Genomic DNA, 21881 nt, shown 5'->3' with positions numbered 1-21881 from the left:
CATCTCCGGTGTCATTTTTGGTCTTTGACTTCATTTTTTCTGCCATTCTCCGGCATCGTCATCCACATGCAGTCACATCGATACACAGTTTGACATTTTCTCTGTTCGATGGATGAATCAAATAAAACTCCAACAACGAAATAGAATGAGAGAGAGAGAACGAATTGGAACTACATCCATAATCACAAGCACGAAAACCCGTGTATCTACAAGCCAAACAAAAGAAAAACAACCACTGAAATCATTTCGACATAAAAATAAATCGCTCAATTTCTATTTCGTTCAAGTGGTCTTTTCACAATAGGATACCATCTAATTTCCATTTTGGAATGAAACCATACACAGCTGTACGTCTTTACCGCCATTCACAGCGAATAGTCATTAAACTGCTATCGAAAGTTCAACTCAGAGGAATTAATGTGCTTGACTACTGAATGCAAATCACTAACCGAAAAAAAAATATCGAGAGCCCGACAAACGACAAAGCGAACAGTTTGAGAATGGAAAAATCGAGAAAGAGAAGGAAGAAAAACGTACCATTTTGGTCGTTATCAATCAAAGCCCTGAAGGCGTCTCTCAAAACATTTCATGTGCATGTTCCATCAATCCGTCCCATATGTGCACAAACTAGCACTGACACAGACGTATCAAACTCGTAATAAACATGACATTACACAAATACGAATCAAACGCAGACCAAACGCTATCTCTCAATTTCGAAAAGAATTGAAACGATGAAGATTTAGAGAAGAATAAAGAAAAGAAAAATATAAACATATTTTGATCCAGATTAGAGGACCTCTAATAGAGGTGTTGTATTTAATAGTTAGATACGCGTCAAACGAAACACAGCGGTCCGACAAAATGCACACACACACACATACTCAGGTCGACCCACGTTGCTGTGCAAAGCTGTGTTTATTGGGATTGTGTCACACAGGCAAAAGCGAAAATGACACAAAGTGCCAAATTCATGCTGGCTCTCTTATGCATCACTTCATTGGTCTTTACACACTCTCTCTCTCTGGTTTTATTCCCGTTTTTCGTGTATACATACACACACACATTTTCTTTTGCTTGATGGCAATCACAACAACAGCGCGCACTATAAATGCGATGCCACAAAAAGGAAACATCGAACACATGCTGTCATTGTGTACGGTTCAATGCGATCTAAATGACTTAAAATCAACATTATGTCTAGATTATTGGATTAGATTGATGCTTTTCTAATGCGTTCAGAAGAGAGCATCGAGCAACCGATCGAATCGTATTTAGAAATGTCGGCAATGAAATAATGAGCATTGGATGTTAATACTGCACAGAGCAAAACGAAAAGACCAAAGATGAGGGCAAGAGAAAATGGCAGCAAAAAAAAAGAAAGAGAGAAAAATAACACAAGAAGAATATAAATACTTGAACGAAAAATAAACAAATGTCAACGTCTTTGACTCACAGAATCAATTCTTAACGATGGTAACGACCTTAAAGCAAACCAAACTAATCGAAGTCGCCAAGAGACAGTGCTCGCTGAGCGAACGAACGAAACAAGTTTGGTTTCACTTGTTGTAAACGGTGGAGCGTTAAGTGAATTGAGGTAGGTCGCGGTAGCACACTGTGCTCCTTACACCGTCGGTCGCTTATGTCGCTCATGTCGCGGATAAAAACGGACGCTATTTTAAATAAATGAAGTCCGATTCTTTTTCCGCGACAGAACAAAAGGGATAATTAATTTTTAGATTCAATTTCTACCAATTTTTTTCCGTATCTACTCGCTTTAAAATGGATCAATTCGGAGAATTGGGAAAAAAAAGAATCGGAAGCGTGTGCAGATGGAGTCAACCGTACGTGAAAAAGATGGAGCATGAGAGAGAGAGAAAGGGAAAAGCAATTCGCTCATGACTCAATCCATCAACGGTCTCGTTGTGCACACTTTTTTCCGCTCATTCTTTGTCAAGTCGTTATCTTTCAGTTCCCGGCTTCGAGAATCAATCAACTTTATTGTTGCAGCAAAACAAAAGAAACGAAGATTCTATTTGATCATCATCACGGCAGATTTCCTCATCCGTTGCGATAAAGAAGAAGACGAAGAAAGAAGACAGAGGCAAAACGAATCATGTGGTGATGGAAGAGAGAGAGAGAGAGAGAGAGAAAATGAGTGAATGAGTGAGTGAGCAGGCGGATGCGAGCTGTGCGCGCGAGAATCATCTTGATTTGCAACTCGGTTGTGTGGGATTGAAAAGGAATTTATTTAAATTGCCTTTAGTGAAAAACCAAAGAAAAGTTCATGAAAAAAGGTCAAAGTCGAAAAACCCGTTTTGCCCGTTCGTTTGTTCGCTCTTGCACACGGCATCACTTCAGTGTATAGTGGCAAACGTGCTGCGTGTGCGACATCCTCTTCCACTCAGCGAACTTTTAATTTCATTTAATGTTTCGCAATTCAAGTCCTGAAAATGAGATACACACGCAAAACTAGATTGAGCAGCGAGAGTACGAAAGCGATCACCAAAGTTTGGAGCGAAGAAAACGAAAAATAATAAATGCATGTTTCTGCAGATTAAAATGATGAAAACGGGATGGAGAGTGTGAGAGAAGGAGAGATGAGACCCTGTGCTCGAGTGCAAATATAAAATAAACGATACCGAGGTAACAACTATACAAAACGGAAATTTCCAACGACCAATGAGACCCACAACACGAACAGAACCAAGAAAAAGAACACTCAAATTCACCACAAACAACGAACACAAAATCAATGTGTAATTTTCCTGTTGCTGCACCTTAATATATAACTCGCCCATTTCTTTTGTTTCATATAATCAAATTATACTGTTAGTGCGCCGTTGTTCCCTCGAGTACATTTATTTCTTTGCTTTTGCTCTTCTTCTTATTATTCTTCTTCTTCTTATTCTTAGTTTTTTCGCCGTTGTTCCAGGGCCAAGGCGATGAACGAACCGAAAACAAAACGAGTGAGAAATAAAAATGGCAAAGCCAAAAGGTCGTCGAGAGAACGTCGGCGAGCACAATGTGAAAAGTGTAAAAATTTCAACGGCGCGTAACACACAACGTCAATGCAGTGCTATAACGAATTATACAAAATGCGATTCATACAGAAATTCGCATTCAAGAAACAAGGGCCTCTGTCTCTCTATTCGCTTGCTTGCTTGATGCAGTTGCGTTTTGGTTTACCCAATAAATTTATCATTATTGTTGCTGTCGGAGGATCCGAACCAATTCACAGCCACCATTTCGACAGAATGCTATTTTTGGAACCGCTCTGGAACGGTTTTTGCTCTTTCGGTGCTGCTGCGTTTTTTTCGGTTGCTTTTTTCGTTCACTCTACCATTACATTTTCCTCACTCTTGTAATGAAGAGTGAAGGTAGTGAATGTTTTGCATGTAATAAAAATCCATACTTGAACTGACCAATGCGGCATTTGCATATTATGTTCTTGGACGGCTCATGCAGCTTATTTTCCATAGAAAATCATAACAACAATCACATATATGTATATGAAATTCGGACAACGACAGGTCCATCTAAAATATCCGACTGTCGTGTTGTTGCGACGATCAACAACAACACACTTTTGACACCATGTCTGGATAAACGGACAGACTACGTGAGAGTGAGTGCATTGATTTCATTTTGATGTGCATTTTGTTGTGTTTGCTCGAATACATTTTAATAATGTAGCCTCATGAAGAATGCACACAAAATATATATGTGTCTGTGTGTTTGCTTTATTCAATGAATTGCAGTGTTGTTTTTTTCGGCCGATGCGTTGCACGAACCATTACGAAGTTCAGACGTGAGCTCGTGCATGCCTTTGTATTTGGCTCTGTGCCGTGTGTGTGTGTGTGTTCACATGTATATTTGAATGGGTGCAGAGGCATTCCACGCAAAGCATTGCCATTGTTCGGCGCATTTCGGTGTCGAGGCACTCACACTCGGTAGTAATAGTCTCTGTCGTTGCGAAATATTGCATCGTTGAAGAAGTCAAGGTTATTGCTGTTAAAATATTTTGACCCTTACACTGCTGTTTAGGCCTATTTTGTGAGGCACATCGCATATCAAGCCAACATACATACAAAGGAACATACACATTTTGCTTTCTGTCCGCATAATCCATTCTCTTTCTCTCATTAGATTGTTATTTCACGAGTGCAGCATTTGTACATAGCGAGACATCTTCGCGTTCATCATTTCGTTTCCTTTTCATTTCGTCGTAATTCCTTTCATTGTTTCTCGTCTCGTTCTTCAAAGTTTCTTGTAGTCGTTCCCTCTTCCTCTCGCTCATGCGGTCGTATTGGAATATCTCTTGGCTCAGACTCAAAATGAACACTGATTGCTGTTATTATAGTTTATTGTGGATGTAAATGTAATGCGTGCGGTTTTTATTTTCCATCCAATCCAATCCAATCCATTCGAATCGTAAATACGCGATGCCAACAGAGCACCCGACACAATGCACATTTATATATATTCTTGTTGGCTTTGTCGAGCAATCAATTGATTCTGTTGCGCTGTTCGTTCGTTCCTTTTTTTTCGAGGTTCTTCTTTTCGTTTCAAGTTTTTGTTTGCAGTGAAAAGTGGCTAGAATTCAATTCAGCATTTTATTCCTTTGTTTTTTTTTTTTGGATTCTTGATGTCGCCGCCACCGCCACAACTGTTGATATACGTACGTATTTTGTGTAGTGTGCTTTGCTATGCGCTCCACTGCACTGTCTCTGTGTGTGCTGAGTAAAAAGCCGTCACTCCTTTGTTTCACTCGAAATTGGATGGAAATACTGAAAATTTATAACAAAATTGATGTGTACACCACATAACAATACACCTACTTACCGGATTCATTTTTTCTACTGCAGTTATATATATCGCATTGCCTTTCAATTCAAATTAAAAGTGCAACGCAGACAGACAGTATTCACACCCAAAAACACTGTTAAATGCATGCCAATTTTTCCCTTGCTCCTCGTTTCACTTGTTTTTGTGTGTCTCTGTCTCTCTTTCGCCCAGCCTTTTATCACTTCACACTTTTTCGGGTGAGCGGGAGCCAGAGCGAAAGAGAATGAACACACGATGTCGATGTCGATGTCGATGTCGATGCCATATTCCAGATAATTCTTTTACTCTGTGTGGTGTGTACTTTATTTATGTGCATTTCGTTTGGTGCATCAGCAATTCACTCGATATGCGTAAACATATTATTGCACAGACTGCATCAGCCACGTTCTGGAATGAGATTTATTCGCTTGATACATTGCACGGCTGTCTCTCTCTCTCTCCCTCTCTCACTCTCTCACACACTTATCCCGGCTTTTGAATTTATTTATACCCATCCAATATATATCGTCGTTTGCTTACTCAAATGGTAACTTTGCAACAACATGCAAAATCAATTCCCTTTTTTAATTTCTGTGTTCGGTTTCATTCTTCGTTTCGTTTTGGTATGCCAAATGCCAGTCTCTCTTGACTTCACTCAGGGAAAATGTTTAAATACAAATTGTTTACATTTGCCGCAAATTCCTTCAGTTCACTAAGATACAGCAGCAGCAGCATCAACGGTTGCTATGTACTTGTGTCTTGTGTGCATATTATATGATTGCATTTGAGTCGAGGTTCAAACTGGATAAGTTCTTTGACTCGAGAAATATTTGCATGAGATCTTCAAATAACTCATTTCACATCGTGCCAAGGAAATGAATTGAAGATTTCGAAAGCGAGAACAACAGCAACACCGACTGCAACAATGGCAATATATGAACGTAGGCCAGAGTGCCGATCACACAAACACAATTTAGAAAATGAATAAATTCCATCGTGACACTTTGAAAAGTTCAAAAGATATGTCTGGTGATTGCTGGGTTATTCAGTATGACGGTGGTTCGTCATTTTATTTGTACACGTGCAAGTGATTCAAAGCATTTTGGCAGCAATATTTAGCGCACATGTGACGAAATTCAAAATGTTTCAGCTCATTTGATTGCGACGGTGACGAAGACAAGATCTTAGCTTTCCATATGGCCCATTTTGAGACGCATTTCATTTGTATTCCGTATTCTATGGAAAACCATATTCTTTGGAACTTCCCAATTCCACCTTTGATACGCTTTTCATTCAAAACAACGGAGCAGAAGTTGGGGCTCTGTGATCTTTTCACACTGTTACATTTTATATGTTGTGTAGTATATTTTAATGAAAAAAAAATCTACCAACTGATGTACTATCTCAAAAACGTGACGGAATAGGAGGCAGTCTTTTCATTTTACTACTGGTACATAAAATATGCGCCTTTTATCTAAATTCTCTGACTTCTCGCTTCCAGCCATTTAGCGTATAGAGTTTATGGCGAGCGAGCGAGCGAGCGAGTGAGCAAGAGAGGCATACAGAGAGCATTGAATAGACAAACGAAATCAACATATGCATAAAATCGGATGAATGACATTCAAATCAAATTTAAACGAATGTGGAACTGCTTGCTTGTTGCAGTTTATTTGCCTAGATGCGTGAAGAGCAACAGTACACATAGTACATTGGAATAGACGATACACTACACACACCGAGAGAGAGCCGAAGATGAACGACTTTTACTGTGTGCCAATGTGACAGATAACAGCAGAATTTATGTGTGTCTAAAGCTTATATCCACAATCGATCGTCATATACTTAACATAAATTCCATGACGAGAATAAATCGACGGTGGCAAAGAAGGATGTTGACAAAATGAGAGAATGAAATGAGATGATGAAATACATCACACACACACATATACACCCACAACGACGACAGAGAAGAAAAAAATCCCGAATATTTCTGATGATATTTCTACTATGCGCTTAAGTAAATACAAGTGGATTTGACTTGTGCCCAAAGGGTTTTATCTTATGAAACATGTTCACTCGTTATGAACATGGCAAATAATGATAGAAGAAGCAAAAAAATCGTCTGTAAATTTAGTGAGCTTAAATGCTATAACATTCCATTTATGCAGAAATTATAAGATTTCAGAACTTCATTTTTCCGCATTTATACGTAACGCGCTGCTAGTTCGAAGAAGAATAATTTTTAAAATGTCATGAACATGGGGAGATTTTGACGTTGCAAACAGAAAACAATCATCTGAACGATTCGCAATCCGTTTTCGTTGATGCCACAAATTTCCGGCACAGACAGCCGAAAAAAGATTATTTGTTTCAACAACTACGTGTTCATTATTATTATTTGTTTCAACAACTACGTACATACCGAAACGAAGAATAATTTCAAGTTGCGCATGAAACAACGTAAAAATGTTTAAATCAAATACGTATAAACATTTGGGTTATTTTTATGTTTTTGACGTGATAACAAGTTGTTGAATGCTCATTTCACAAAAGTTTTATTCAATAAGGCCAAGATATTCACCGAATAAACCCCATTCCATTGCGTTGGCTTTCAATTTGCCTACATTCGTTTATTTTATACGTAATTTTCAACCATAACAACAAAACAAATACCAAAAACTGAATTGAATGCTGGCTGTCTGGCTGGCTGAACGGAATATTTTCGGATGTGATGCGAAAATCCAAAATGGAAATTGCTTTCTGCGAGAAGAACATAGAGAGTGGGAATTTGGAGAGCGTGAGCGTTACGAAAATTTTAAAGTTTATTTACTTATGCCCTTAAATTGTAGCGCACACAAAAGTAACTATTTATTAGGATTGTAAAACATTGCTGTCGGTAGATGTACTTGATCCGTTGTATATTTACATGCAGTTTGACGATGTGGCGCTTGGCATTCGGGATGTTTTCTTTTGCCATGGCGAAGAATGAGAAAGCGAGAGAGTGAGAGTATTTATTACGAGAGAAAATCCTTTGCCTCGCCTGAAAATGTTGGCAATGTTCAATGTGTTTGCAAGTAAAATGCTCATTAAATAATACACAAACATGGTACTTGCCAGCGCTCACATGGTTGCTGCCTGCGCCCCTCCGCGCTCAACCGTTTTCTGTATGAATGAAACAATTATCGTAAGCACGCACATTGCAAAGCGTTTTAAAATTAATATCGTATGCAATGTGCGAGAGCTCGTTCTCCCGCCATGATCTATCCGCACATTCGGGAAGAACATGAATGCGAATGGGCTTTTTCGGCATTTATAATTCAAATGCTTTTGCTTGTAATCAATTTTTCAACTCGAACAGATATGGATCTTATCAAGTAGGCGTACGGCATTGGTTTGATAAAATGATATTTTATACCTCGTCACACGCACCAACCATGTGCCCGCACCTCATCTATTCTTGTTCAGCTGAAAAACTTCGACTTGTGTTGTTTTTGCGCTCTATCTGCGTGTGTGTATGCGTGTACGCGACGGTGCGTGTGCCACCGTAAAACACAAGAATTTAAAAAGAGTTTAGCGAAGCAGGCGCGGATACACAAACGAATTGGAATTGGAATGGGAATGAAACATCCATCAAATTTTATTTTGATATACTCTAGTTAACACATATACGCGCAACTGACACGGGAGAAAAGAACAAGCAAAGGAAAAAAAAACTTCCAACTGTCACTGAAAGGTAAATATTTTCTTTTCGAACCAAATGAAATTACGAAATGGGTTTCCCAACCGAAATGCATAGTGGCGAATTCCCACGAATTTTGCGTGAGCAATGAATAAAACCCGAAAAAGAACAAACTGTTATGAGCCGAGGAAATGAGGCGAAAGCACAGGAACACTGTGTGTTCAACAAAATTGTATAATGTGTCGAGGCTATTGCAATGAAGCTTGGCATTTTCATGTGTGTGAGTCACATTCGATCGATTGCTGCACGGATGAAATTATTTGATGTTAGAATATGGGGTGATCTATCATTGGGATGTGACAGTTTTTGATATGATAAACATTTGGAAATTGTTTCCTCTTTCTTTCTCTTTCTCTTTCTCTCTCTCTCTCTCTCAATTGTAACACTCTGGCAATTTTCGTCAACTATGTTTGAATCCATCGTTGCTGTAAAAGCCCGCTGGTGCCAATACGCATGTTGTGAATTGCCCATTATTCTTTTGTCACGTCGTGAGCATTCAATGGAAAATCTATTGATTGCAAAAACACACCTTTTTTAAGTGACAAGCCCATTTGGATCACAACGATGTTTAGGAATAAATATCCAATCCCTAAACGTTCGCCGTAAATTTGCCATGAACTCATATTTTGCTCCGTGTAATTTTGTGTTGTGCTAGACTTTTTCGAGAGAAAAAATGAAATGAGAGAAAATTTAATCGCTTCAACATTTTATCAGGATCAAATAACCAAATATTTCAATGTGAAACAAAGTTGAAAAATAAAGCCATTTAATCCATTTTTATCTTGCAGAATGAGGAGAGAACGAAATGCAGCATTGAGGAATTTGCCGTGTACTTCCTGAATTTTGTTCGCAATCAAACCGAAGAGTAAGTATATATGTGTTTGCATATCATTTTTTCACGAGATGATACGGTAGTTTTTTTTTCGGGGAGAATGATGTGTTTCTTAGCACAAACATGACATCGTTGTCAGAAGAAGCAGTTGTTTTATGTTAATTGGAACAAAGGTAGAGAATAAAGAGAGAAATTGTACAAATGCACAATGACGATGACGATGACACACAAAAAGTTAAGCACCGAGAACACAGAACAGAGAAAGAAAGGTAGAACGAGAGATATCAGAACTCATATAAATATTTCTGACAAACATTTTCGAGTATGGAATTGCATGAAATAACACATCGCATCAGTCAAATTTGCGCATTTTTTAGCGCAAAGGATCGAAGGTAACAAAAATGTAAATAAAACCGGAGAAGAAAAAGGATTGCTAGGATATGTAAAAAATGAAACAAAACAGAAAATAGAACTAAGGCAAAAACAGCAAAATACAACCAAGTCCATTCCACTAAGCTTAAAGCAGCCTAATGGTCTCTCTCTCTCTCTCTCTCTCTCTCTCTCTCTCTCTCTCTCTCTTTTTCTGTGTGTACGTTTGTATGTTGGCATAGCCTTTCACGTTTCAATTATAATGGTTTTGTTTGTTGGTTTCTCTGCTCGCAGCACTCACACACACAAACTCTCGGTTCGTTCGTAATTTGCTAGCTATGTTATTGTTTCGTTTCGCGTCCGTAATTGTTCTAGACATCTTTTCGTACGTTTTTCTCCCTCTATCTATCTCACTATCTCTCACTCGTACTTTTTTCCTCGTTTCATTCAACTGAATTACATCGATCTAAAGCTGGTTTGTGGATGACAATGACGTGATTTTCCCTTGGGCGAAATTTATGACATTTTTGCTCGGCTGCGTTTTCTTCTTCTCCTTCGTTTTCATGCAAAAATGTTTATAACGCACAAAACTACACAACGAACGAGAAAGAAAGAGAAAAGGAAAAAAGAACACGGCCACGAAGGAAAGATACTTAATGAATGTATTCATGTTATGGATTACTTGTCTCAACTCATTTCTATTTAAACTCGTTGCCGTGTTTTGTTCTTCTGAGTCACGGCACATTCAAGGCGAATGGACGGGCAAAACAGACGACACACACACTCAAGCAGGAGAGAGAGAGAGAGAGAGAAGGCAGCGGTAGAGAAAAATGGGAAAATTTAGAGATAAACAACTGCATCTTGTTCAGCTAATGTGACCGTGGCCCTTCTCGTTTTCCGCCGCCTTCGTTGTCGTTGTGGTCGTCATTTTTTCCATTTCATCTTATTCTCGTTTGCTGCATTGCACGATAAAATTTATGAATTATATTTTAAAATTTGTTACTTCTTTATTTTCCTGAATTTTGTAAAAACATTCAAAATGGAGAAAAAAAAACAATAACAAAATTACGAAACGAATCAAGAAACTCAATCTTTGTTTTATTTTCCAAACAGTCGTGGATATGTTTTCTTTCTCTTTTCGTTTTTCCACTTTTTCAGTTAATTTCGTTCTCTTAATCATCATTATTGTTGAGTTTTCTTTCCACAAAGTTTTTTTTTCTTCACCCAATCATAAAGTTCGTCTTTGGTTGTTACACATTTTCTTGTGCCGTTTGATTGTTGTGTGGAACAAAGATTTAAAATGCGCAATAAAAATGGTGAAAAGGCTTGAAAATAAACAATAAAACAATTTCCGCTTATTTACCTCGTACCCTTCGATATGCTTTTAGTGTTCATTTCCTGTGTCATGGCAAGTGGTTCGTATATGCGCTGTGTAGCGCACGGTACAGTACAAATACACAATTCGAAATCCCGTTCAAAAATTCAAGCTCGTTCACTCTCTACCTCTCTTTCTCTTGCTCTCTCACTCTCGCACACGTCCCTCGGAATGTTAAATGCGATGTGCACTTGGGACCTTGTAAGCAGCTTACAACCGATTTTGAGCATGGAGGCAAATTCCATTCCGGAAATCGAGTGATATCGTTTGTCGAGTTGAGAAAATCCTTTGACATTATTTTATTATTAATATATTAATCACCTGCAAATGCAAACGTACTGTTTCCACCCATTTATTACGCAATATTTCTCATATCATGGCCATATATCAAACGGTTCATCGCTATAAATATCAATGATAGATATTTGTTTGACATTAATGATCGTAATCCATTCTATGTCCCCTGTCTTGTTTGCGTGCACGTTCGTACGCCACACCGTTCAGTTTGCTCTCTGCTCAACCCAATGCTCGTCGTCGCTGTCGTCGGCGCAAGTGGCGCATCACACATATAAATTGCTCAACAATTATTTTCGTACATGTACGATGTCGCGCGCACATATTTATTTATTCAACCAGAAAAGGAGCTTTTTGCCAAATGCTTCGCGGAAATCAGCCATGAGATGTGTAAATTTTTAAATGACTCTGTTGACAGGATGTGCGCGTGATAAATTTATTGCGATCTTGTGTTCGTCTATTCTTTTACACACGACAGCGAAAGAACGAACGTTGTCATCGTTGCCATTTGTCGTGATACTTTCATTATCGTTGTTCACGTTCATCTTCGCTTCTTCTTTTTTTTCTTCCTCACTCTTGCTCTTCCTCTTGTGCGTGTGTGTGTAAGTGTCGTTAGTCATTCTTCGTTCCGATGTCGCTGTTATTGTTGTTGTTGTCTAGTTCCCATTCAGTCTGCATTCCATTTAAATTTATTGGTCCTGACGATGCAAAAAGGCATCCTTAATTCATGCTAGCTTATTCGGCACAAAGCCTCAAACTGAATATTTGATGTCTTCGTACACCTACCCAAACCAAAATACACGGAGAGAAAAAATGATTCAGCCGAGCGCGAATGGCAACCGAGCTGACGACGACGACGACGATAAGGCTCACCGACGAGAAAAAGTGAGCCGCAGCAACAGCAACAGCCAAAGAGAAAAAAAAGCTACAAATGGAAACGAAAACAATCACGAAAACCAAAACAGCACGCACTATAAAGCAATTATATTCATACCTATGCCTATCTCTACCTGCTTTGTCGGTTGTCATTTCGTTGTTCATTTGTTTATATATATAATACATAATTTCGTTCACTTTTTTTTCACTCTCGCATGAATGAATGTGATGACTAAGCGAGCTGATACAAAAAGTTGTGTTGCCTACTGCTGCTGCTAAACAGACTCTTAGTCAGGATCCGAACGATATGTTGCATGCTATAAATTAAGCAGTGAGACTGCTTCTTTTTCAGATTTCTGTTTGCTGCTGCCTTTTTTGCTGTTATGTTTTTGCATTTGTAACTGTTTGGGTCTCTCGAATTTGTTCGAAAATTCGTACATCACTCTTAATGACATTCGTTCGAGTACAGTAAATTAGAAATAAATAATCAAAAAATGTAGCCAACAAAATTGTTATAGAAAACACAAAAGCACATAAATATTTTGAACGAGATAGAGAGAAAGATATAGTGAGTGTGTTATGGAGAAAGAAAGAGAGTGAGTGGTAGACAAATCACGTAGACGCTCCATTGCTACCGCGTGTCAACGATAATCGCAATAATTTATGGTTAATGCCGGAGAAGTAAGAAAAAAAAACACGGAGCATTTGCTTCAAAATGTGTGTTCGACAAAAGGCTGAGCATGAAGAAGCCGAAACGCGAGCGTGAATCATTTTTATCTGCCATCGGGCAAGCACGTCGATTGCTTGAGAAAGATGGTAGAGAGCACGCATAGCGATTAGAAAATAGATCATCATCATCGTCGCCTTTTTTTCGGGCAAAAACGAAAATTCAGCCAAAGGCGCTACGAGTTCGTTTTTTTTTCTGCCTCCTTCTTCCATTATTATTAGACATAAAATGTGATGAGATAATTCAATTCGAGTTTGTGACAAACACTTGTGGAGTAGTGTTTGTGGGATGTGGGTAGCTATAGAATTGAATGAAGGCGGCCTGTGAGGGTGGATGGCAAAATAAAGACGAAGAAACGAAGGAAAAAAAAATGGATGTGAATGCAAATCGGTTATGTAACCTTGTTATTCTGCTCTCAATCGTTAAAATTGATAATCTGCGCTCAGAGGGAGCACTGAATTAGTTACACACGACACACAAAAACCCATGTTTCTGTGCGCATTTTTTTCTTGTTCTGTTTTCTCATTTGTCACTTCACTCCTACTGCCGCATTCAATTTTTAATATGCATGTCTCCATAACTTGATTTAATCCGCATTTTAATGTGTTTATGAAAGTTTCTTTATCCCCTTGGTTCATGTTCGTTCTTTTCTATTGCTTTTTTTGCTCTCGCACTTTTTTTTGTTCGCTCGCTGCTCACGTGGTTGGTGTGTGTGTGTGTGTGCGTATGTGTATTTGACGTTATTATGCATACGTTTTGAACGCATTAATTTCTCGGCTTTTCGTGAAATTTTATTAGAAGCAGATAATGTTTTGACACGGCTTCTCTGTTTCTCGAATGCGTCAGAGATATGTGAGCGACAGTCAATTCAGGTTTCATTTCGTTCCGGTCCATGTACGGCAAACATAAGCCTTGATGTGGCACTAAATCATTAGATTATACAATGTAAACGTGTGTAAATGTAAAACTGCCTTCTTTATGTGTGGTTTGAAAACGGCAACGGTATTAGTTAAGAATTCATATGAAGTGATAAAATAAAATCCATTTTTTATTATCATTCAATGCCATGTATGTGGATGAGTGAGTGTGTATGTTTGTGTGTGTATCCCTTGTGTGTTTGCATATTATAATTACCAAAAATGTTGAACATTCAACAAAGTAAAGTTTAATTTAATATGCTCGTTATTCCCATATAAAATACGAGCATTCTTATGAAACATGAGAGTATCTTGTGCCCCATTGAAAATTGTGAGAGAAAAAAAAAATATACACACACATACTGGCACAACGACAACGAATATAAAATGCAGAAAAGAAAATATATCCGAAACGATTTATGCTTTATTCGCTGTTTAATAGACAGTTCAGGCTCCACGGCACACTTCAGCCCACGGCAAATGGCACAGAGGTGGCAAGTGGAAAAATGAAAATGAAAAAAGAGAGAAGACGAAAAAAAGTGGTGAATACACCGTACCCCAGCCTCGAACGCGTTGAATTTGTAATTTTTATTCATTGCGAGTGAAATAACAACTTTACTTTCTCATAAAACACACTGGAAGTCGCGTGCTATTTTCTTTTTATATTGCTTCTTCCCTGCCTTTTTGTCGATGACGCTGACGATGGTGGTGGTGGGCGGCAGCGTCGACGACGACGACAACGATGCGTTTTTGCCACATGAAAGCTTACATATTACAGTGAATCGGTAGACCTTAATATACCCATAAATAGAACATTCATTCAACACTCATAATTTTTATATGAATTTCCACAATCGCATCCACTGCGTAAGTCCTTTTATCTTGGGCGCAGTTTTACTGTGTGTGTGCGCCAATGCCGAGAGCGTACGTTGCTACCTTGCCGCCGTTTGTGTGTGTGTGTGTGTGTGTATGAAGCAAGTACCAAACTTCATTTCCTTTTTTCGCAGCAGATGCACACACATATTACCTTATTAATCCTTTCACGATGTGAATATCCACATTCATTTTCTTCCACTATCTCTCGTCTAACGAAGTTTATGGATACAGTTTGTGTATGTGTGCACAATTTTTCCTCTCTCCGGTGTTCACAGAGTGCGAGTGTTTGCACATTAACATCGTACCAAATAAATTTAATTACACGCTTCGCACAGACAACAAAGACTGACGGAAAATCATCATCACAACGAGGGTAATCAACAGAAGCAAAACAAAAAAGCAAAAGCGAAAAGAAGAAGCAGAAAAAAATGCCATAGCACAGGTTGAATATTTCGAATGAACGAAAGGAACGTTTCCATCGTGAGAACAAGAGATAAAGAGAGAACGAACGTTTGTTTTGTTTACACGTCGAACAGCAGTTGTCGCCGAATATCAAATATTGTTCACACATAACGAGTATTTGATATTTAAATTTTGAGAGTGTGTTGAAGGCGTGCACATTTTAATTTGATTTGTTGAATTTCACAATTAAAGCATTCATCCCATTTCCCTCTGTATACGCTAACCGTGAACAGTTTCCAGTTGGAAATTTGATCGTCTCGACGTCTTTTCTTTTCTTTTCCACTTCCTTTTTTTCCATGTTTCTACAATGTGTTCCTATTTCCTTCTTGCATTCGGTTTTATGCCAACTCTGTACATTTAAAACTATCAATTCTTGCACAATGTGTACCGAAAGTTTTGCACATCGTAGCAAGATTTTCTGCCAAGGAACGTATTGCAAATGTATATGACTCCCCCTTCACAAACAAATACATCCAATTCGGGTTTCATAAATCGTACTTTATGCAAAGTTTAATTACACCGGAGCAATTTCCTTCATTGCCAGCCACCGCTTTTTCCATTTGGTTTCTGGTCTCTGTCTCTATGTACGTGTGTTATTTTTTCAGTTACTCTCGTCCTGCCTCTCCTCTCTTTCGCACTTGCTCTCGATTCCGTTTTGCATATATCTGTCTCCCTGGAGAGAAAGAGAGAGAGAGCGGGCAGAGGTAGAGAGTGAGTAAATTCAGGCGAAACGAACCGAAGAAAGAATGAATAATAAAATTATGACTATGAGATTATTATGGAAAATTAAACCAATTAGAAAATGGGAATGAAGACTCTTGAAGTTAAAAACGAGAGTGAAAAATGGACGGGAAAAAAGAATGTGTGTGTGTGTGTGTGTGTGTTATATAAATTTGAAAATGTAAATTTCCACATCAAATATTCGGAGCTAGCGAAATAAATGAATATTTAAGTATGTTTAAATAGAAATCATCATTGTCGTCGTCATCGTCGTCGTCATTGTTGTTGTCAGAGCGACACGGTTAACATTGTAATGACTGACGCTTATCTCCCATTAGAAAAGTTGAACAATTGGAAAAACGAATCGACGAAAGGAGAAACATGCCCGGGTAGTTTTGATGTCGTTCTTAGACTTGTTCACCAATCGAAAGCCAACGATGAGCGACGAGTAACAGCAAAACGAGCAAGAAATTATCGAGAGAAACAGCCGCACATTTCATTTTGTACATCCACCAATATAATAAATGTACATTTTGAAAAAGTACGCGCGGACAGGCTGGCGGGGGTGTGCGCAACATCATCATGCAATTTCGGAATATCTAATTTAAAGTTTGAAAATCTAGAAAATCATAGGAGGCAGTGACAGAGAAAGGGAGAGATAGAGAAACAATTCGTGGACTCGGTCGGTGCTAAAACCATGGCCGCGTAAAACAATATTGGATCGCTTAATGGGCGAGCTTTAAAAGTTTAATTTCTGTCGCAGATTTGTTCAAATTACAACTTTGAAGCCGAATTGTATCACAAAGTTGCCGGAACAAATCAAATGCCCATAACAAACATACTCTCACCTCCCTCTCCCTCCGCCGCCTAATCCATGTACATAGCAATCGAGAGATAGGATGAAAGAAGATTTATGGCAACAAGATGCTCGCTTCATCATACATGTCGCGCTGTGCAGTTATTGTGACAAAACTCAATATTATTTGCCACAAGTGAAGACTGAAGAGATGGGATTTTGGCTTTGTTGCTGTTGTTGTCACTGCGTTTTGTTGTCTGTTTGCAAAATTTATTAATTGCTTTATTTACATGTATGTCTGCATGTGTGTGTATGTGTTGTTCTCAAAATTGGGTGAACATGTTTCAATATTTAATCATGTCTGATACGTTGCGATACGAAGTGATGCGTTGAGCAATCGATGTGTTGAAAATCTCTTTCTCACTCACTCTCTCCATCTCTCTCTCTCTCGTTTGCTCGCACAGTAGCTATGGCAAAAGCAAACGCCAATAGCACATTCCCGATATGATGTGTTTCGGTACAACCGAATAGAATGAGGATTATATATTTATTCGTATCGTTAGATACACATAATAATTCAGTTGTGGGGATATTCACATCGTTCACATGACGAAAGAGAGAGAGAGAGAGAGAGAGAGAGAGAGAGCACACACTATCCGCAATACGGTATTAGATAGAGTGTAGTTCGCCATCGTCAGTTGGGTTGGCAAAGTCATTTTTTATAAATTTATTAAGAGTGCCACAGCATATTGGTTATGATTTGACTAATAAGCTCCAAGAGAAAGCCATAGATTCAGTGCTACTTCTATTTCGGTTTGGATTTTAATGCATTCACATTCTCTTCTCGGCAAAACTGTATACCAATTACTAATACACACACACTATGGCAAGGAACTGGTAGAGTGCTAGACATTAGTCGGGCATGGAGTTTCGAGGGATGGGGATGGGTGAAATGATTCGGTGGCGCCGTTTTCAAAGGCATTGCCATGAATTTGTGTTCAGGTGGCTCCGAAAGCGTTGGGAATTAGTTTGATAAATAATTTTCAAGAAATATGCCATACCTCGTAATGTATTGCTAAAAGGGTTTTTTTTCAACTGATATTCTCTCGTTAGCTGTTGCTCATGCCACAACATGAAACATAGCCACCGTTGTAGCTCGATCATTTCATCTGTAGCATGCATACACACAGCCAAGTGTGTGCAGACGTGTGCAAGGTCAAAAATTCTAGGGGCGGGTAAAATGATTTTGCCAGGGGGGGTCTGGAAATCGATTCTATCTAGTGTAAAACCAGTCTCCGAAAAAAGTGAGGACTAAAAAAAAAAGGTCCTCACTTTTTAAAATCGATTCTATCTATCTGTAAAACAGTCAAAATTCCACAATGGGGGTCTAAAATTTTGCCAATGGGTGTCAAAAAACAAGTGAAGACCAAAAAAAAAAAAAAAGGTCCTCACTTTTGAAAATCGATTATATCTAGTGTCAAATTTTCCAAATCGCTGGGGGGGGGGGTAAAACCGGAATACCCCCCCCCCCCTTGCACACGTCTAAGTGTGTGCAAAACAGATAAAAGCGCGCCAAAGAATGTATGTGAGAGAGAAAGGAGAGAGAGCAACTGAAGATTTGTCATGGATTTTCGTGGATGGATTTTTCATAAAAAAATTTCATGTTTCCACTCATACACTTGTCGTCACAGTGCGATCGCAATTTGTGTGCGGGAATTCTATACACACAAAAACAGAGTAAATTTCATAAGTCTTTGCATAGAGCGCTAGCGTACACAAGAAGAGTTAATATTGTCGATGCCAAAACTTAAAATATGTTTCTGGAGCACATTAATTTTCAATTTAAAGTGGATTTTCCATCGGAATGCAATTCTATTTGATATGCTTTGGCCACCCCCGCAAAGGTGAAGGTTTCCTTCCACCAAATTTATATATATTTGTGCATCACCTTCTGTCGCGCCCGAGCTCTCTCTCTCTCTCTCTCTCTCTCTTTCCTTCTCTTGCTCCCTCTCGCTCTCTCTCGCCTTCGACGTCGCCTACGTTCCCTATACATATATACATATTTTAAACGTAAAAAGTCAAACAAGCCCTGAAACTAATTTCGAGAAAACGAAATACAGTGAATTAGTGTCGAGGTGCTCGTATTTAAACACCATCTCGATTGTTTATTCAGTCGAAAGAAAAACGTCAAGTTAATTCGAGCTTCAACCATCTAGTCGATGCAAGTGATGCGATAGGAACCATCATCCATTGATTGTTAACTGACCGAATTATCATATACACCCACACTCACACTCAAACACACAGACACAAGGCTTCGATGCGACGATATTCACTTAGCTATCTTCGATAATTACCAAACCGAGCCACCAAAGCCATTGCAAACAAAATAGCAAAAACCATTTTTAGATATTCCACTCAATAAAATCCGAACATGCATAGCTGCCGTTGTCATCAAATTTATCAAGGTTCATTTTTATTCAATTTTTTTTCATTCGTTTCGTTCTTTACACTCTCACTCTCTCTCGTTCCTCAATTCATAGTGTTCATCAACTCATCATCGTCACATCATGATGCACATGCATTATTCATGTGACCGAAAAAAAGCAATTGTTAGAACAGATAAAAAATTATACAGTACACTATGTCATTTGTTTCGGTTTTCGGGAGTGAATTGCGCATCTTTCCATTTTTGACGAGTTGCAATTAAACTGAAAATCCATTTACGGTATAGCAGCTCCTGTTCGTTGGTTCGTTCTCAATACATTTCCATTCCATTCCCTTCGGTGAATTGTGCAGACTTGTTCGAAATCATCATCACATTTCATTGTTGCGCCTTGAATTTGCGAACAAGACAGAGAACCAATCGTTACTTCAAATTAACAGCATGGAACAACTTAACAGCGTCGTTATGAATTATTTCTTTCATCGTCCATGATACACAGACACAGACAGATACAATAAAAGGGCTTTTTTCCGCATGAATTCCACATTTCACATGGACAAATAACGTAATGTTATGCGAATACTTATCGTCGCAAAAGTTACAAAATGTCCCAGTAGATATGTCATGAAATTGTGTGCTGGGTTGTTACAGCAAAAGCGTCACTGACGGAGATGGAGGCAGCGGTGGCGGTAGCAGCAGCACAATCGGCCCGCTTGAATTGAATCCGATGATGGTGTGTAAATATCCTTGTTTTTTTTTTTAAATTTCAAATTGAATCATTGAATGCGTGTTACAAAATTCAATCAATAAAAGCAAACGAAAAGCAGCAGCAAAAATGGCAATAAAATCCAATCCCTCCGTCCTCCATCCACATCGTACACACACGGTCATGGTCTTGTTGCAATTTCAATTTGCATACATTTTTTAGAGGCGCCTGTTTCTGAATCTCGCGAGAGGATTTTGCGATTGCATGATTGCAATATATAATTTTAAAACGATTATCTTTTTACGGATCGAAATCAATTAAAATCCATATTTGTCGCTCACGTGCACCGCATACCGTATTTTGATTGTGCACATTAAATATCGAATTCATTATGCAAGATAAGCCGTTTTTCGAAGCGGCTTTTGACCGAACACCATCGACTGATTTTTAATTTTTCGCGCTCATGCATACACATTTATCATTGATCTGACCGGCTGATGCTGCTGCTGCTGCTTTTTTTACTGCTTCTCATGAAAAATTGGACACAATGTAGGAAATAATTTTGAATTCATAAATCACATTGTATCCGTGTGTAGCACTGGGGTTATTTACAGCAATTTGTCTCGATTGACCAAACACCTGAAAATCATGTGACAGAATAATAATAAAAAAAATAACGCTGGACAACGGCGAAAAATGATGGAAATGATTTTTTAATGAAATCACTCAATGATGCAATTGAATTTTGTGATTCAGTGTGCTTCGGCGGCTCAATTTCATTTTTACAGACGATTTGTGTACAAAACCCGGTTATTTGTTCATGTGCTATGGCCAAAAATTGTCCGAAACACATCGAACACACGCAAACACTCTTCTAAATAGTGAAAAACACACAAACCCACAGCGTTGTCATCATGCAAACAAATTAACAGTCACAACAGCAGCAGTAGAAACAATGACAGAGAAATAGACAGAGAGGGTCAAAAATCGATTGGTATTAATTTAATGAAGAACCACCAAAGTGACAGAGCTTTACACTGATGACACAACATCACAAGTCAACATGAGGTTGAACGGGATGGAGAAAGTGTATGCTATCGGCCAGCATTTTCTTCGCACAAACACATAGCGTAAAGTCATCATGCTGAGCGTAGTATTGAACATCCTAGCCGAAGGATGGCAGTGTTGCAAAAAAAAGACAGTCATCAAATGAGCCATCATTCATTTGGATGTATTGCAACAGCAGGCGATGATACTACGAAAGCCGTTTAATTCAGGGAAGTAAGTTGTGCATTAACGCTAAATAATGTGCTGTATACAGCCTTGCTTATAGCCTGAACGCATATTGTGAGGATAACACAACCTTTCACTTGACTATAGCAAAAAAAACACGTTTAAAATTGATACTCACAACGATTAATCGAAGCTCTCGTATCATGCCCGTAAGCCCACTCAACATCGATCATAAATTGAATGAGATTCCAACACACAAAGCCAAGCACGAGAATGAAATTATTGACAAATTTTTTTTAGGTATAGGTATGTTGAAAGAAAAATATCGGGCGAAGCGCTATCCGAAAGTCTCGAGAGAAAAAAAGCGTTCTGGCACGTGGAATGAAAGGGAAGAAAATGCTCAAGGCTGTTGAGATTGCGAGCCAAATGTGTGATTATTTGACCCGAGTGTTGTTGGTGATGGTAGACGGCCTGCTCCGGAATAAATAAACTTTGCTAATTGAGTGTATAGTACGATGATACTGCCACCGTCTGGTTCAACGATACGACCGTGATGATGCCACAGTCACAAACTCATAGACACACACACACGTCCTGTGCAAAGATCTTCTTCTGTTGAAATGCCACAGCAATGAGACACACTCTCTCTTACATTTTATCTGTTATTCTCGGCTCTAATCTGGGCA

The 21881-nt window shown here is 38.7% G+C and overlaps 1 protein-coding gene across 1 annotated transcript in view; it reads left to right on the top strand.

The window, feature by feature from the left end:
* Positions 1 to 21881, top strand: part of LOC129564894 (protein disks lost) — a 211863-nt gene that overhangs the window by 176755 nt on the left and 13227 nt on the right. Inside the window, exon 2 of the mRNA XM_055439145.1 lies at positions 9355 to 9431. Coding sequence (XP_055295120.1) covers positions 9355 to 9431 — 77 coding nt within the window. The remainder of the gene's footprint in view (positions 1 to 9354; positions 9432 to 21881) is intronic.

The sequence above is a fragment of the Sitodiplosis mosellana genome, unplaced genomic scaffold (assembly GCF_009176505.1).
Source record: "Sitodiplosis mosellana isolate CC-2019 unplaced genomic scaffold, AAFC_SMos_1.0 Smas_scaffold_2, whole genome shotgun sequence".
Taxonomy (NCBI): domain Eukaryota; kingdom Metazoa; phylum Arthropoda; class Insecta; order Diptera; family Cecidomyiidae; genus Sitodiplosis; species Sitodiplosis mosellana.
The sequence above is the reverse complement of the archived record's forward strand: the minus strand, read 5'-3'. Positions and strand labels throughout refer to the sequence as shown.